At 51.4% G+C, this 16,758-nt stretch overlaps 1 protein-coding gene across 2 annotated transcripts; it reads right to left on the bottom strand.

Annotated features, from left to right (window-relative positions):
- Positions 1–1,355: 1,355 nt before the first annotated feature.
- SPX (spexin hormone) lies at positions 1,356–15,500 on the bottom strand. Of its 2 annotated transcripts, none has more exons than XM_083180777.1 (6): positions 15,039–15,500; positions 10,312–10,395; positions 9,607–9,664; positions 5,755–5,817; positions 2,695–2,781; positions 1,356–1,669 (listed from the first exon to the last, which is right to left on the bottom strand). In XM_083180777.1, exons 1-6 carry the CDS (start codon positions 15,042–15,044, stop codon positions 1,611–1,613), a joined length of 357 nt encoding a protein of 118 aa, XP_083036903.1. In that variant the 5' UTR covers positions 15,045–15,500; the 3' UTR covers positions 1,356–1,610. The 2 variants fall into 2 exon arrangements, with proteins under 2 accessions (XP_083036903.1, XP_083036904.1); XM_083180778.1 differs by having other exon boundaries at positions 1,356–1,666.
- Positions 15,501–16,758: the final 1,258 nt, after the last annotated feature.

The raw sequence follows: 16,758 nt of genomic DNA, 5'->3' as shown, positions 1-16,758 counted from the left end.
TCTAATGGTTACCGACATCGCTAAGCATCGGCCGCTGACACTGCATTCCCACCATTGGGCCCTTCATATGCAGGAGTAGCCCAGGTCTGGTATATACCCGTGATATATGCTGTATGCCAGATAACTGCCCGGCGTCTAACTATGGATGCTGGAAACGTCAGGCGCGGGTTCCCCTTATATTTTATTTACAGCAGTTATATGTAGTGATTTCATACAGTATTATACAGCACATTACAGGGAGTATCTGTCATTCCTAAGTGCACACACACACACACACACACACACACACACACACACACACACACACACACACACATACATATACACACACGCAGAGAGTATGGAGATACACACACGCACACAGACACACATACACAGGAGCACAGAGTAGGTAGATACACACACACACACAGATTGCATACACACTACATGCAGACACAAATACACATTACACACACACACACAGGAGCACAGAGTATGCAGTCACACACATGGGGCCAGATTAAGCTTTCGGGGGGCCCCCTTCCACTTGTCATTACTGGCCGCAAACTGCACGGGATAATATTACACTGTCAGAACACAGAGTGAAGGCAGCATAAACCTGGACAATGTGTAACTGCAGGGTGGGATATATATATATATATATATATATATATATATATATATATATATATATATATATATATATATATATAACCACATGAAAAACATGTGTTTATCCCTCTGTACTGTGCTCTGTAGGAGAGCTGACAGGCTCAGCGCTGCCTCTGATTAAAAACCCTCCCATGACAAGGCCGCTGCTGCTGCTATCCTCAATGGGCCTGAGAAGCATGTGATGAGCTCCACCAATCAGAGCTCAGCACAAGCCTCTCAGCCTCTGATCTCTTGTGCAGTATCATAGGACTTAGGCTCTTATTCAGATCTGATCACAGTACAAATTTGTTCTCAAAATTGACAAAACCATGTGCACTGCAGGTGGGGCAGATGTAACATGTGCAGAAAGAGTTACATTTATGTGAGTTATTTTGTTTCTGTGCAGGGTAAATACTGGATGCGTTATTCTTACACTGCAATTTAGATTTCAGTTTCAACACACCGAACCCAAATGTAACTCTCTCTGTACCTATTACATCTGCCCCACCGGCAGTGCACATGGTTTTGTCCATTTTGAGAACACATTTGTACTACGATCAGATCTGTATAAGGGCCATAGTGCCCTAATTGGAATCCAACTTGTGAGTGTAATGCTAACCACTGTGCGATTGTGCCGTCCAAGCCCCTGTGCTGCAGGACATCCCCATCCAGTTATTAACAATCTGATGACCAAATGTAACCAAAATACATCAGAATAACTTTATTTCTTCTCAGCCCTGCGGGTATACAGTACGTTCAGCAGGAGTACATCGTCCTCATCATTTTGTTGCTGCAGATTTAATGATCTTTACATGTAATAAACAGGATAGCTGAGCGTCACGCTAAAAACACGTACAGGTTATAATACTGCGCAGCGTCCGGTCACTGCTTGTTCTAGCGGAATATCATGTGACAGCGCTGCGTCCGACATGTGGGGGCGTCAGCGGCCAGTGATGACGATGATCCACTGCGCCCAATCACCAGCTGAACAGAGACTCCGGCAGGTACTCCGCTTGGTCCATGGTGCCAACATCTGCTGCAGAAGAGAGGTATGAGGCATCAGGGGGTACCACAGTGTGTAACATACATGTCTGCGGGCCACATACACGATATAACACGTAAGACACTAGTAATAAACTGCTGCTGCAGAGGAGAGGTACGAGGCATCAGTGTGTAACATACATGTCTGCGGGCCAGATAAGACACTAGTAATAAACTGCTGCTGCAGAGGAGAGGTACGAGGCATCAGTGTGTACCACAGTGTGTAACATACATGTCTGCGGGCCACATACATGATATAACACGTAAGACACTAGTAATAAACTGCTGCTGCAGAGGAGAGGTACGAGGCATCAGTGTGTAACATACATGTCTGCGGGCCAGATAAGACACTAGTAATAAACTGCTGCTGCAGAGGAGAGGTACGAGGCATCAGTGTGTAACATACATGTCTGCGGGCCAGATAAGACACTAGTAATAAACTGCTGCTGCAGAGGAGAGGTACGAGGCATCAGGGGGTACCACAGTGTGTAACATACATGTCTGCGGGCCACATACACGATATAACACGTAAGACACTAGTAATAAACTGCTGCTGCAGAGGAGAGGTACGAGGCATCAGTGTGTACCACAGTGTGTAACATACATGTCTGCGGGCCACATACACGATATAACACGTAAGACACTAGTAATAAACTGCTGCTGCAGAGGAGAGGTACGAGGCATCAGTGTGTAACATACATGTCTGCGGGCCAAATAAGACACTAGTAATAAACTGCTGCTGCAGAGGAGAGGTACGAGGCATCAGTGTGTAACATACATGTCTGTGGGCCACATACACGATATAACACGTAAGACACTAGTAATAAACTGCTGCTGCAGAGGAGAGGTACGAGGCATCAGTGTGTAACATACATGTCTGCGGGCCAGATAAGACACTAGTAATAAACTGCTGCTGCAGAGGAGAGGTACGAGGCATCAGTCAGTGTGTAACATACATGCCCCCCCCTCCCCCCTCCGTGTTCTATTCTACCCACCACCAAGTAACTGAGACCCCCGTACCTTCTTCCTGAGCTTTCTGCAGGGAGCCCAGAAACATGGCAGCTGCTTCCGATATGGTGATCGGATTGGAGTTCCGACTACGCGTCTCTGGAAAAGAAGCACACGTAATAATCACCAGCATCATCATCAGAAGCGCAATAGTCTGCGCCGGCCACTGTTATATTAGTCCCGTTGGTGTCTGGGTATAAGCACATCTGTCCTGAGAATAATAACACAGTGTGATCAGTACCCAGATAAGACAGTCAGCTAGTGAGCCCGCTGTGCATGACTAACTGTGCCTCACCAGCTGTGCATCGCTACATGTCCCTCTCCAGCTGTGTATCGCTACATGTGCCTCGCCAGCTGTGCATGACTAACTGTGCCTCGCCCGCTGTGCATGACTAACTGTGCCTCACCAGCTGTGCATCGCTACATGTCCCTCTCCAGCTGTGTATCGCTACATGTGCCTCACCAGCTGTGCATGACTAACTGTGCCTCACCAGCTGTGCATCGCTACATGTCCCTCTCCAGCTGTGTATCGCTACATGTGCCTCGCCAGCTGTGCATGACTAACTGTGCCTCACCAGCTGTGCATGACTAACTGTGCCTCACCAGCTGTGCATCGCTACATGTGCCTCGCCAGCTGTGTATCGCTACATGTGCCTCGCCAGCTGTGCATGACTAACTGTGCCTCGCCCGCTGTGCATCGCTACATGTGCCTCGCCAGCTGTGCATGACTAACTGTGCCTCGCCCGCTGTGCATCGCTATATGTGCCTCTCCAGCTGTGCATGACTAACTGTGCCACGCCAGCTGTATATCGCTACATGTGCCTCGCTAACTGTGCATTGCCAACTTTGCATCACTAACTGTGCCTCGCCAGCTCCACGTGACTAACTGTGCCTCACCAGCTCCACGTGACTAGCTGTGCCTCACCAGCTCCACTGTGCCTTGCAAGCTGTGTTTCGCTAAAGGTGGCCATACATCAGAAAGATATTGTACTCAATCATACAATCTCAATTGATTGTAAGATGGATTGTATGCAGATTGTGTGCACATTGTGTGTCCAAAAACCACCAAGGACTGCCGGGGACTTGAAGAGAAATTGGACACAATCATGAGCGCAATCGATTTTACGATTGATCTTTCTGATGTATGGCCAGCATAACTGTGCCTCACCAACTTTGCATGACTAACTGTGCCTCACCAACTGTACATGACTAACTGTGCCTCACCAACTGTACATGACTAACTGTGCCTCACCAGCTGTACATGGCTAACTGTGCCTCACCAGCTGTGCATCGCTACATGTGCCTAACCAGCTGTGTATCGCTAACTGTTCCTTGCAAGCCGTGCATGACTAACTGTGCCCCGCCAGTTGTACATGACTTACTGTGGCCCGCTAGCCGCGCATGACTAACCGGCCTCACCAGCCGCGCACGACAAACTGTGCCTCGCCAGCCGTGCACGACGAACTGTGCCTCGCCAGCCGTGCACGACGAACTGTGCCTCGCCAGCAGTGCACGACGAACTGTGCCTCGCCAGCCGTGCACGACGAACTGTGCCTCGCCAGCCGTGCACGACGAACTGTGCCTCGCCAGCCGTGCACGACGAACTGTGCCTCGCCAGCCGTGCACGACGAACTGTGCCTCGCCAGCCGTGCACGACGAACTGTGCCTCGCCAGCCGTGCACGACGAACTGTGCCTCGCCAGCCGTGCACGACGAACTGTGCCTCGCCAGGCATGAATGATTATCTGTGCCTCGCCAGCCGTGCATGACTATCTGTGCCTCGCCAGCCGTGCATGACTATCTGTGCCTCGCCAGCCTTGCATGACTATCTGTGCCTCGCCAGCCTTGCATGACTATCTGTGCCTCGCCAGCCTTGCATGACTATCTGTGCCTCGCCAGCCGTGCATGACTACCTGTGCCTCGCCAGCTGTAAATGACTAACAGTGCCTCACCAGTTGTGTCTTGTTGGCAGTGCCTCACCAGTTGTGTCTTGTTGGCAGTGCCTCACCAGTTGTGTCTTGTTGGCAGTGCCTCACCAGTTGTGTCTTGTTGGCAGTGCCTCACCAGTTGTGTCTTGTTGGCAGTGCCTCACCAGTTGTGTCTTGTTGGTAGTGCCTCACCAGTTGTGTCTTGTTGGCAGTGCCTCACTGCATCATGTAGTATCTTACAATAGCAGGAAGATGTAGTAAGTCTTGGAAAGAGATAAAGTGGAGAATTAAAAACTCAGCCAATCCACTCCTAACTGCCATGTTACAGGCTGTGTTCAAAAAGAGTCTGATTGGCTGATGCTTTAGATCTATAAATGGCAGTTAGGAGCTGGTCTGCTGTTCCTTAATCTGTCTCCATAGCTTCATACATTGGGGCAGATGTATTAAGCCTGGAGTAGAGATAAAGTGGAGATAAAGTGAAAGGAGATAACGCACCAGCCAATCAGCTGTGTTTGAAAATTACAGTTGGGAGCTAGTTGGCTGGTGCTTTATCTCCTTTTACCTTATCTCCACTTTATCTCTTCTCCAGGCTTAATACATCTGTCCAATGTATGAAGCTTTGGTGAGAGATTAAGGACCAGACCAGCTCCTAACTGCCATTTATAGATATGAAGCATTAGACAACCAGATACTTTTTAATACAGCATGTAACCTGGCAGTTAGGAGCGGATTGGCTGAGTTTTTAATTCTCCACATTATCTCCTTCACTTTATCATCAGTTTATCTCTTCTCCAGGTGTAAATACATCTGCCCCATAGACCCCTAAATGTGGCACACATGAAACACGCAGACTGCATGGCAATACAGACATATATACGTGTGACATTGTGCCAGTGTATTTACATGTGTGGCATGTGTGTATGTACACATGTGATGTGTGTGTGTATATGTATATACACGGGTGATGTTGTGTGAGTGTATCTGTATGTACACGTGTGGAGTGTGTGTATGTACAAGTGTGACGTTGTGTGTGTGTGTGTATGTATGTATGTATGTACACATGTGACGTTGTGTGTATGTACACGTGTGACGTTGTGTGTGTGTGTGTGTATGTACACATGTGACGTTGTGTGTGTGGACATTACCCAGCTGTAGCCGGTCATAGAGATCTTTCCTCTGACTCTCGTCGGAGATGAAGCGTCGTCCCTCTGTAATGACACATAGTTTTCAAAAGTAGGCAAGTATGACATCACCAGAGCTACAGTGCTTCTATGGGCTGCTGTCTGTGCAGCCCAGAAGCAATCATCTGCAGTGAGCATGCACAGACCTCAGTGACATAGGCGAATCTAGAATTATGGTAATGGGTGGTCCCAGATCTAGACACAATAGTAGGGGGACCTTTGCGCGTCGTAGCCGCGCGGCAAAAAGGGGGTGTGGCCTCATGGGAAGGAGGCGTGGCATCACAAAAGGGGTGTGGTATTACACTTTAGACCATACACAGTAATGCCGATTACACGTTTTAGCAAACTCCGTAATACCCATTACACATAAAGCCACACGCCGTAATGCCAATTACACATAAGGCCACACACCATAATGCCCATTACACATTGTGCCACACATCATGATGCCCATTACATACTATATAACAAACCGTAATGGCCATTACATATTTGCCACATAAGTGCTGCTTACCTACGTGCTCATTGCTAGGGGATTCTTGCTTGATGGCACTATAGTACCCATTACATATGATGCCGCACACCATAGTACCATTACACATGATGCTGCACACCATAGTACCCATTACACATGATGCCGCACACCATAGTACCCATTACACATGATGCCGCTCACCATAGTACCCATTACACATGATGCTGCACACATAATGCCACTTACACACGATGCTGCACACCGTAATGCCCCTTACACATTAAGCCACACATTATGCGTAATGCCCCCACATACCGCCACTTGTAGCATCCCTTAAGCAATGCCCCCAAAGGTGCCACTTACTGTAAATTTTTATATGAGCCTTCGCTGCTGCTGCAGGGAGAGATGGAGAGCGGTGCAGCTGCTTCTATGGGGAGAGGAGCAGAGCGCAGCGCAGCGCACGCTCCCACTCCCCTCCTGGTGTCCCCTCTAGCCGAGTGGCCTTTTTAAATATTGTGCGCGCTGTTGTTGTGCATGACGTCGGGGGAGCACGCCGGGCGCTGGCACCACATGATTAAAGGGGGGGAGCTGAGGTGAAAGCGGGGAGAAGAATTGGAGCGGAAGCTGCAGGGGTGACAGTAATTGACAGCTGGGCAGAGAGCAGGGGGCTGCCCGGCTGTATTCAGAGCACTGCAGGTCACGGCTGTTTGAAATAATACCCCTTTCACAACAGAAAATGCAGGGATTTACCCGGGAATATGGTCCCAGGATCATGCAGGGACATACCCAGGCTGACCCCTCATACACCAGCCTAGTCCCTGCATTTTCTGGTATGAGGGGGAGAGACAACCACTCCCCTCTCCCTACCCCCCTTTAACCAACCAGCTATATCTTCGGAACCAACTGACCCATTTACATGAGATCAGTATCATATTGAAGAACTTTTGAGTTGGCTTCGAATGATTTTGGTCCCGTGAAACTGGGCTGTTTGGTTCCAGAGAAATCTGCCCTCAAAGAACATAAACAGTCATGAAATTACATTAAAGAAAAAAAAAAAAAAAAAAAAAAAAAAAAAACAGTTTAACCTCAATGTCCCTGGAACCAATTAACCCATATGGATCCAGCCTGGTATCAGATTGAAGGCCGAGCGATTTGGGTTCGATTGACATCAACCTCGAGCTTCAGTGATGTCGAAGGGGGAACTGGGGGTCGGAATTAGCGGGTCCCATGTTATCCTATAGGGAAAACGTTCCAGCTTTGCCTGGCCGTATCTCCGGTTCCCAGGGGGCTAGAGACATAGAGCTGGACTCGTTGGAAAGCCCCATCCCTCAGCTACAAAAGGGGGTAATGGGTGGTCCTGTGCACCCCCGGACCACCCCCTAGATTCGCCTATGCTCAGTGAGTCAGTGTGATGCAGCTGAAGGAAGGTATGCAGTGCACCAGAGCTACAGTGCTTCTATGGGCTGCTGTCTGTGCAGCCCAGAAGTAATCCTCTGCAGTGAGCATGCCCAGACCTCAGTGAGTCAGTGTGATGCAGCTGAAGGAAGGTATGCAGTGCACCAGAGCTACAGTGCTTCTATGGGCTGCTGTCTGTGCAGCCCAGAAGTAATCCTCTGCAGTGAGCATGCCCAGACCTCAGTGAGTCAGTGCGATGAAGCTGAAGGAAGGTATGCAGTGCACCAGAGAGGTGCAGGGAAGTTTATTCTATTTTAATAATATTTGTGTGTAGATCTTTATTTAGAGTATCAGGTACTTGTGTACAATCACGGCTCCCACGATGTCCATCGCATAGCAAAAAATCGCATGCGATACGATCGCATGCGATTTTTAACAGAAATGCATCCAAATGCATTGAAATTAGTATCAAACATGTTCAATGGCCCCGGATACCTTCACAGGTATACGCGTCCCCTCGCGGGCTTCACAGGTGTCCGCGTCCGCTCGCCATGCTTCGGGCTCGGTGGCTCGCTGCGCTCGCCACACTTTCTATTCTCAACTCCACACCGACGTGGATAGTGGGGGTATGAAAAGGTCGTAGGACGCGTACCGCCGCCCCTTTCGGGCTCGCTGCGCTCGCCACGCTTCGGGTTCGCGTTGATAGTGGGGGTGATACAGCCTGAAAAATGACATTTGGGGGCCATTGAACATGTTTGATACTAATTTCAATGCATTTGGATGCATTTCTGTTAAAATCGCATGCTATTTAAAAAAAAAAAAGGCTTAAAAACTGCAAAAATCGCATCCCATCGCATGCCACTACATATGCCATGCGATGGCATGCGATGGGAGCCGTGAAAGTACACAAGTACAGAGTATCATTTTGTGTACTTTAATTAATATACAAGTTATTAAAAGTGTGTATTTTGCTGTGTGCCTGTGTGTGTGTGCCTAGGAGTACATCATGGATGTATTGTACATGCATACAAACACTAGTACAGCGCAGATCAAACTAATAACCTGCAAATAATGAATGACTGTTCCCCCTGGGTGCAGGTGAGTGGCGGGGCGCCCCCCTGTGGCGCGGCAGCCATCCTGTGCAGTACAAAGATCCGGCTGTTACCTGGCGGCCGCGCTGTGACCGTCCTGTATGAAAGGACAGAATGCTGTCCATTATTCTAATTGCGAACGGCACGGCCTTTGGTCGTGCTGCATTTTGCCGCCCGGCAGGAGCCGGAGTGTGTGTGAAACTGCCCTTACATTGAATCCTCAGCGCCATGTCCCAGCACTTTACCAAGTATAGTAGCTCTTACTAACTGCTTTGGGGCTCATCTACATTTGGATATAAGTCAGTTTACAGGATTCCCCTCAGATGTAGCAGTGCACACCCACGCTTCTAGGTGCCACGTTCACAATCTCTTTATATATGGAACTAGCCACGCCCTTTAGGTGGAGCATGACACGCCCCCTCAATGGGGCACTGTGCAAAATTCTACTACCATCTATAATCTCCCTGAAACTAGTTTTCAAAAATAGGCAAGTATGCTCCAAAGTCCAGCGGGTCGTACTGGCAATGCAGACAAAGATCACCCAAAAAATGGTGCAGCGGCCATATTGCGGGTGATTTGTGCATACACAGCAGAGGTGTCCCTAGGAATAAGGCACAGGCACCATGTTCCCGGAGCCCTGCACATGCACAGTAGACTCTAAGGAGGGGGCCCACATGGAGCTGAACACAGGGCCCCCTATACTGCCCAATGCAGGGAAATACGGGTGTATAACTATACAACTCTCTGCACAGGGCGTTACTGAGGCGCAATCTGCATGGGCAGAGCCCAGAACTGAGGAGAGTCATAAGGAGGGGCCACTATGGGGCTCCCCTCCTGTGGTCAGCAGTCACTCACGTGCCCCCTTTAGGTACAGCATGGCCTGAGGGGTCCAGTTCCTTCTCTGGAAATGATTCTGGTGAGAGAGAGAGAGTGAGAGAGAGAGAGAGTGAGATGGGAGCAGGTACAGCTAGAGCAGAGAAATCAGTGGGCGCAGAGATATCAGTGGGCGCAGAGATATCAGTGGGCGCAGAGATATCAGTGGGCGCAGAGATATCAGTGGGCGCAGAGATATCAGTGGGCGCAGAGATATCAGTGGGCGCAGAGATATCAGTGGGCGCAGAGATATCAGTGGGCGCAGAGATATCAGTGGGCGCAGAGATATCAGTGGGCGCAGAGATATCAGTGGGCGCAGAGATATCAGTGGGCGCAGAGATATCAGTGGGCGCAGAGATATCAGTGGGCGCAGAGATATCAGTGGGCGCAGAGATATCAGTGGGCGCAGAGATATCAGTGGGCGCAGAGATATCAGTGGGCGCAGAGATATCAGTGGGCGCAGAGATATCAGTGGGCGCAGAGATATCAGTGGGCGCAGAGATATCAGTGGGCGCAGAGATATCAGTGGGCGCAGAGATATCAGTGGGCGCAGAGATATCAGTGGGCGCAGAGATATCAGTGGGCGCAGAGATACCAGTGGGCGCAGAGATACCAGTGGGCGCAGAGATACCAGTGGGCGCAGAGATACCAGTGGGCGCAGAGATACCAGTGGGCGGGGTCTCCTACCTGAGGGAGGCTCCAGGAGTGATGAGGGATGATGGAGGTGGTCATTAGGAGGATGAGAGTGCACGCTGCCCGAGAGCCAGGGTCCTGCATAGTGGAGACACACAGACTCACGTCATGAAGCAGACATATTACTATTACTGTATACAGCGCAAATGTATGTGTGTATATATAACATTATGGGAACAGTGTATTATACATAAATGCATGCAAATGGGGGAGAACATTCAGGACAGGATGCGCAGGTGCCACAGGACAGGAGACAGGGTGCGCAGGTGCCACAGGACAGGAGACAGGGTGCGCAGGTGCCACAGGACAGGAGACAGGGTGCGCAGGTGCCACAGGACAGGAGACAGGGTGCGCAGGTGCCACAGGACAGGAGACAGGGTGCGCAGGTGCCACAGGACAGGAGACAGGGTGCGCAGGTGCCACAGGACAGGAGACAGGGTGCGCAGGTGCCACAGGACAGGAGACAGGGTGCGCAGGCGCCCCAGGACAGGAGACAGGGTGCGCAGGTGCCACAGGACAGGAGACAGGGTGCGCAGGTGCCACAGGACAGGAGACAGGGTGCGCAGGTGCCACAGGACAGGAGACAGGGTGCGCAGGTGCCACAGGACAGGAGACAGGGTGCGCAGGTGCCACAGGACAGGAGACAGGACGGACAGGTGCCACAGGACAGGATGCACAGGAGACAGAATGCACAGGTGCCACCTATCCTTTGGTACCTGTGCACCCCGTCTCCTGTCCTGGGGCGCCTGCGCACCCCATCTCCTGTCCTGGGGCGCCTGCGCACCCCGTCTCCTGTCCTGGGGCGCCTGCGCACCCCGTCTCCTGTCCTGGGGCGCCTGCGCACCCCGTCTCCTGTCTTGGGGCGCCTGCGCACCCCGTCTCCTGTCCTGGGGCGCCTGCGCATCCCGTCTCCTGTCCTGGGGCGCCTGCGCACCCTGTCTCCTGTCCTGTGGCACCTGTGCACCCTGTCCTGTGGCACCTGTCCATCCTGTCCCCTGTCCTGTGGCCCCTGTGCACCCTGTCTCCTGTCCTGTGGCACCTGTGCACCCTGTCTCCTGTCCTGTGGCACCTGTGCACCCTGTCTCCTGTCCTGTGGCACCTGTGCACCCTGTCTCCTGTCCTGTGGCACCTGTGCACCCTGTCTCCTGTCCTGTGGCACCTGTGCACCCTGTCTCCTGTCCTGTGGCACCTGTGCACCCTGTCTCCTGTCCTGTGGCACCTGTGCACCCTGTCTCCTGTGCATCGTGTCTTCTGTCCTGTGGCACCTGCGCACCCTGTCTCCTGTCCTGTGGTACCTGCGCACCCTGTCTCCTGTCCTGTGGCACCTGTGCACCCTGTCTCCTGTCCTGTGGCACCTGTTCATCCTGTCTTCTGTCCTGTGGCCCCTGCCTCCTGTCCGGTGATGCCTGCGCATCCTGTCTCCTGTCCTGTGGCGCCTGTGCACCGTCTCCTGTCCTGTGGCGCCTGTGCACCCTGTCCTGTGGCACCTGTGCACCCTGTCTCCTGTCCTTTGGCACCTCTGCACCCTGTCTCCTGTCCTGTGGCACCTGTGCACCCTGTCTCCTGTCCTGTGGCACCTGTGCACCCGGTCTCCGGTCCTGTGGCACCTGTGCACCCGGTCTCCGGTCCTGTGGCACCTGTGCACCCGGTCTCCGGTCCTGTGGCACCTGTGCACCCGGTCTCCGGTCCTGTGCACCCGGTCTCCGGTCCTGTGGCACCTGTGCACCCGGTCTCCGGTCCTGTGGCACCTGTGCACCCGGTCTCCTGTCCTGTGGCACCTGTGCACCCGGTCTCCTGTCCTGTGGCACCTGTGCACCCGGTCTCCTGTCCTGTGGCACCTGTGCACCCGGTCTCCTGTCCTGTGGCACCTGTGCACCCGGTCTCCTGTCCTGTGGCACCTGTGCACCCGGTCTCCTGTCCTGTGGCACCTGTGCACCCGGTCTCCTGTCCTGTGGCACCTGTGCACCCGGTCTCCTGTCCTGTGGCACCTGTGCACCCGGTCTCCTGCCCTGTGGCACCTGTGCACCCGGTCTCCTGTCCTGTGGCACATGTGCACCCAGTCTCCTGTCCTGTGGCACATGTGCACCCAGTCTCCTGTCCTGTGGCACCTGTGCATCCTGTCTCCTGTCCTGTGGCACCTGTGCATCCTGTCTCCTGTGGCACCTGCGCACCCTGTCTCCTGTTCTGTGGCACCTGTGCACCATGTCTCCTGTCCTGTGGCACCTGTGCACCCTGTCTCCTGTCCTGTGGCACCTGTGCACCATGTCTCCTGTCCTGTGGCACCTGTGCACCATGTCTCCTGTCCTTTGGCACCTGTGCACCCTGTCTCCTGTCCTGTGGCACCTGTGCACCCTGTCTCCTGTCCTGTGCACCGTCTCCTGTCCTGTGGCACCTGTGCACCCTGTCCTGTGGCACCTGTGCACCCCGTCTCCTGTCCCGTGGCACCCTGTCTCCTGTCCTGTGGCACCTGCGCACCCTGTCTCCTGTCCTGTGGTACCAGCGCATCGTGTATTCTGTCCTGTGACACCTGTGCACCCTGTCTCCTGTCCTGTGGCACCTGCGCACCCTGTCTCCTGTCCCGTGGCACCCTGTCTCCTGTCCTGTGGCACCTGTGCACCCCGTCTCCTGTCCTGTGGTACCTGCGCATCGTGTCTTCTGTCCTGTGGCACCTGCACACCCTGTCTCCTGTCCTGTGGCACCTGCGCACCCTGTCTCCTGTCCTGTGGCACCTGCGCACCCTGTCTCCTGTCCTGTGGTACCTGCGCATCGTGTCTTCTGTCCTGTGGCACCTGCGCACCCTGTCTCCTGTCCTGTGGTACTTGCGCATCGTGTCTCCTGTCCTGTGGCACCTGTGCACCCTGTCTCCTGTCCTGTGGCACCTGCGCACCCTGTCTCCTGTCCTGTGGCACCTGCGCACCCTGTCTCCTGTCCTGTGGCACCTGTGCACCCTGTCTCCTGTCCTGTGGCACCTGCGCACCCTGTCTCCTGTCCTGTGGCACCTGCGCACCCTGTCTCCTGTCCTGTGGCACCTGTGCACCCTGTCTCCTGTCCTGTGGCACCTGTGCACCCTGTCTCCTGTCCTGTGGCACCTGTACATGCATCCTGTCTCCGACTCTACATCTGAACTGTGATCTCAGGGAATGCACAAGGGTACAATGTGTGACTATAATTTAGGTGAGGGGTCTCACGCGTCAGGTTACACACACGTCATCCACAACACCTTGGTGCAGTCTCTCCACATATACTGTTATACTGTGAATTTCTGGCTACTTAGAGGGTCTGTGACTAACTTAAAGGGGAAAACTTACAAAAAGGACAATTTTATCTGGATAAAAAAAATAACTAAAATCGGCCTTGAATAAATTGACCCCAATTTATGCTGTCAGAGAATGATATATCAAACGCCGGGTCTGTCCCAGGGCCCTAAGAACCCAGGTGGCCCCTGGTGTTGGCCTGGATTCAGCACAAGGACCATATACAGTATTTATACTGGTAGATTTTCTGGTTAATGAAGTGTAACCTATTGTTCCTATAATGGGCCAGTCAGTTACATGTAGGGTGACAGATGGGAAATACACCCCAATATGGCTGTGACATGAGCTGGGCACCGCTGGGAACATCCCCAGGGACCAATAATCAGATTAGCCCAATGCACTCACCAATAAGTGACGCTTCCCTCGGGAGGAAAGGGGATAATTAATAATCACATAATTCCCAGAGAGACCTCGGGAACATCAATTCTACACAGTGAAGCGTCTGTCTGAGAAATCAGTTCCTGCCTATTAACGAACTTAGGAATGTAATCAATGATCGTTAGAAGATTATAAAGGATCATTTAACCTGGGAGACGGAGCCTCTGCCGTTACGTAGCACTAAGTGCTGCTTTACCTGCGGTGATCTCTGATTATGAAGAATACACAAATCAACACAAAGAGGTGCAAATAATTCCACGTAACAGATAAAAACTAGAGCAATATTAGGCGCAACTATTAAATTATAAAATGTCAGTGGACCACAGCTGTGGTTAGTTAGGCTGCTCCCAAAGAGAATACTATGAACTCCTGGTACAAAGAAATAAAATGAACTGAGAGAGCGCACTGCATTGGTCACCAATTATTTATTCAAATAATTCATATTAAATTTAATAAGCAACAAATCACATATAATTAATAGTTATATATAACTATTAATTATATGTGATTTGTTGCTTATTAAATTTAATATTAATTATTTTAATAAATAATTGGTGATCAATGCAGTGCGCTCTCTCAGTTCATTTTAGGTTACAGATAACACAACGGGCGACTCTCCGATACACCAATACGTATATATCGCACATTATTACATGCTAGAGTTACCCTGACATCGTTCTTCATCCTATTGTTACTTATATTCTATAAACAACAAAATAATCGGAAAGATTTTAGAAAACGTGTTTAGAAATAAATTTTATAACTGCTCTTAAAACGCCAATTACTATCAATCTGTGTGTCAGGATCATCAGCGGAGATACGGATTGCTACAGGCCTATTCCTGGCGAAAGCAAAGGTCACTGCTGTCTATGTGTGTGTGTGTGTGTATATATATATATATATATATATATATATATATATATATATATATATATATATATATATATATATATATATGTGTGTGCTGTATAGTTCTTTATATGAACTCTAAGCTCAGGAGCACAGACACGGGGATTTGGGAGAACTCACCTTCATCTTCCCTCGGAGTCAGGACACCTGTTCTACTGGACGCTGCGGCGATTTGGGTCTGACTTTAAATCACCGGAGTCCAGATCCCCCTCCCTTCTCCCTTGCCTGGGATTAATCTGGACTGGCGAGACCTCTTGTCAGCTCTGGAGATGAGTCTCCCTCCAGGGGCTTCACTTCCCAGAGTGTGAGAGATGTGATTGAAGGCCGGTCAGGACAATCTGCCATATTTTGAATAGATCAAACTGGGCGCCGCTCCCTCCAATGTGCACGTCACAGCCGAGTCCTGGGATCAATACGCACAGCTGGAAAGGTGAGATGGTTAATGAGATGTAGTCAGCGACTGTATATCAAGATGACACAGATAATAAGACAGAGAGATAGCGGAGGGGTCCGGGGATCTCATCCCAGAGACAGGGGGATCCCAAATCTGCTGGTGGGACGGAAATCCCATGGCTAGGAGACAACGGAAACTGCAGCCCCAGAATCATACTTGTATATACCACTGGGGGGGGGGGTCTGACTACAACACCTATACATGTATGTACTAACGGGGGGGGGGGGGGTCAGACTACAACACCTATACATGTATGTACTAACGGGGGGGGGGGGGGGGGGGGGGGTGTATGTACGAATGTTGGGGGGGGGGGGGGGGGAGTGGTCTGATTACAACACCTCTACATGTATGTACCAACGTGGGGGTGGAGGGGTCTGACTACAACACCTCTACATGTATGAACTAATGGGGAGGGGGGGGGAGACTACAACACCTATACATGTATGTACCAAGGTGGGGGGGGGGAGGGGTCTGACTACAACACCTATACATGTATGAACTAACGGGGAGGGGGGGGGGGAGAGACTACAACACCTATACATGTATAAACTAACGGGGAGGGGTGACTACAACACCTATACATGTATGTACTAACGGAGGGGGGGGGGGGGGGGGGGGACTACAACACCTCTACATGAATACATGTCCAGAAAGCCGGGGGTCTTTCTACTGTACCTATACATATCCCACAAAGCTTGGGGGTGTGACTACTACACCTATACATGTATGGATGTCCCAGGAAGCCGGGGGCTGACCACTATCAGTCAGTACTTAGCAACAGTGCCAGCCCGGCTCCCCACTATCGCCTGTCAATCAGTAACAGTCCCGGCTCCATCCCGTCAGTCAGTACACAGTAACAGTCCCGGCTCCTTCCCGTCAGTCAGTACACCGTAAAAGTCCAGATTCTTCCCCGTCAGTCAGTACACAGTAACAGTCCCGACTCTTCACTGTCAGTCAGTACACAGTAACAGTCCCGAATCTTCCCCGTCAGTCAGTAAACAGTAACAGTCCCGAATCTTCCCCGTCAGTCAGTAAACAGTAACAGTCCAGACTCTTCCCCGTCAGTCAGTACACAGTAACAGTCCCGACTCTTCCCCGTCAGTCAGTACACAGTAACAGTCCCGACTCTTCCCCGTCAGTCAGTACACAGTAACAGTCCCGACTCTTCCCCGTCAGTCAGTACACAGTAACAGTCCCGACTCTTCCCCATCAGTCAGTACACAGTAACAGTCCCGACTCTTCCCCGTCAGTCAGTACACAGTAACCGTGCCGGCTCCTCCCAGTCAGTCAGTACACAGTAACAGTCCCGACTCTTCCTCATCAGTCAGTAAACAGTAACAGTCCCGACTCTTTCCCATCAGTCAGTACACAGTAACAGTCCCGACT

The sequence above is a fragment of the Crinia signifera genome, chromosome 4 (genome assembly GCF_055691185.1).
Source record: "Crinia signifera chromosome 4, ASM5569118v1, whole genome shotgun sequence".
NCBI lineage: Eukaryota > Metazoa > Chordata > Amphibia > Anura > Myobatrachidae > Crinia > Crinia signifera.
This window is presented reverse-complemented; position numbering and strand designations above follow the sequence as displayed.